Below are 1,784 nucleotides of genomic sequence, written 5' to 3' on the forward strand. Positions count from 1 at the left end.
GCACTCCCACAGTCTCATCTACCAGAGGGGCAGGCGGTTTTTCCTATACTGTGCAAGCACGGCCACCGGTGGTCGTAATCCCTGGAAATAAGCAGTGTACAATATAATGGAAAAATGAATCCAACCAGCAGAGGGGGCAATATGGACAATCACAATACATTAGTAAGTGCCTTGTATTAACTTTCTCTACATAATAAATGCCATTTGCTGAAGGGAGACAATCCCTTTAAGTTGCACTGTGATAGTGTCCAGCGAACCTTACGGACTGACACCGTGTCGGACTGCATATTATATATACGTTTTACGTCTCCTGGAATAGAAGCAGCCATCACACCAGTAGATGCAGTGAGGGACTATAGAGCCTATACTAATGTCTGCTCTCTTCCATCAGTGTCATAAAGTATGGGAGGCTTTGGTCTATCCCCCAGCCATTACAACAGAAATCAGGCTGCATGAGATGCTCTGCAGGGGTTGCCACCAGAGTAGATTCCCTTCCACTGTCTACATCACAGACAGCAGCTGGTGATCCACATAGACCATCAGCCTATGAAGAAATGTGACTGCACTGTACACACCTTGGAGCCTGCACTGATGATCTGAGGGGACCTGCATATACCAGTAATGGTCAGGTGCTGGGTACACAGCAGCAGAGAAAACTTTCCATCATCAGCACCCCCAGGACTTGCACTACATGGGTGATGCCAACTGATGTGCTGTGCCTGCCCCGCTGCCAGTGATGAGGATGATGCTTGGCTAATTGGAGCTGCTCTGCACACCAGCACTCAGAAGATGATCAAGTTGTCTGAGTCCAAGGTCACTGGGACGAGGAACCCTAAGGAGGGACTCCCCTCCTCATGAGGCACAGCAGAGCTCTCCAGCCCTCGCCTCCCCTCCGCAGTCTGGTGAGGCGGTGAGGCTGTGAGGCTGCAGTGTGCCCGCCGCTCAGGATGGTGCAGTGCTGCTGCTCCCCGGAGGGCTCCCTCATCACGGCGCTGCTGCTGCTGCTGCACGAGTCGCAGGCGGGCTGGAGCTGCGGGGATCTGCTGTGCGGGGACAGGGAAGGCTGCTGCGTGTTCGGGAACGTCAGTCACACGGAGATCAAGTGCTGCCAGCTGCCCTTCCACACTTTCCTGGACAACGTGGGCTGGTTCGTCAGGAAGCTCTCCGGGCTGCTCATCCTGCTGGTGCTGTTCGCCATCGGCTACTTCCTGCAGCGCATGATCTGCCCCAGCCCCCGCAGGTACACCCGGCCCCAGCAGCGGAGCACCGGGGGCCCCGGGCTGCTCAACGAGACCAGCTCCCAGGACTCCCTCATAGACAGTGTGCGGCACCTGTCCGAGCACGAGCTGCGCATCATCTCCTCGCCGGTGCTCCTGCAGCTGCCCAGCTACGAGGAGGTCAAGTACCTGCCCACCTACGAGGAGTCCATGCGACCCGGCCAGGCGATCCTGCCCGTGTCCCAGATCCCAGCGGCGGAGGACGGAGGCTCCGGGGCTCTGCCCCCCTATTCACATTGAATACGAGACTGGGGGTCCCATGATGTGCTGGAGAATGGCAAGCACTGCCCCATTGTTCTCAGCAGGATGGGGGGTTGCCCCCTTCTTAATAAACTGGAGAGTGGCATTGCCTCCTTATTAACATTAGAGGCATCACCCCCTTTATCCTTAACTGGTGGATGGGGGAAACCAAATTCTTAGACTGACTGGGGCAACAAGCCAGATCCCTACTGCTGTCATTTGCTTGTGTCCATATAGCATTGTGTAATGGCTGTCCACCTTGGGTTA

The 1,784-nt window shown here is 55.7% G+C and overlaps 1 protein-coding gene across 1 annotated transcript; it reads left to right on the plus strand.

Annotated features, from left to right (window-relative positions):
• Nucleotides 1-947: 947 nt before the first annotated feature.
• C4H3orf80 (chromosome 4 C3orf80 homolog) lies at nt 948-1,541 on the plus strand. The gene has a single exon (XM_040431059.1). It carries the CDS (start codon nt 948-950, stop codon nt 1,515-1,517), a length of 570 nt encoding a protein of 189 aa, XP_040286993.1. The 3' UTR covers nt 1,518-1,541.
• The last annotated feature ends 243 nt before the right edge of the window (nt 1,542-1,784 follow it).

This window comes from Bufo bufo, chromosome 4 (genome assembly GCF_905171765.1).
Source record: "Bufo bufo chromosome 4, aBufBuf1.1, whole genome shotgun sequence".
Taxonomy (NCBI): Eukaryota; Metazoa; Chordata; class Amphibia; order Anura; family Bufonidae; genus Bufo; species Bufo bufo.

Coding starts and splice junctions, on each gene's coding strand:
- C4H3orf80 (XM_040431059.1), top strand. CDS start 948: ATGGTGCAGTGCTGCTGCTCCCCGGAGGGCTCCCTCATCACGGCGCTG.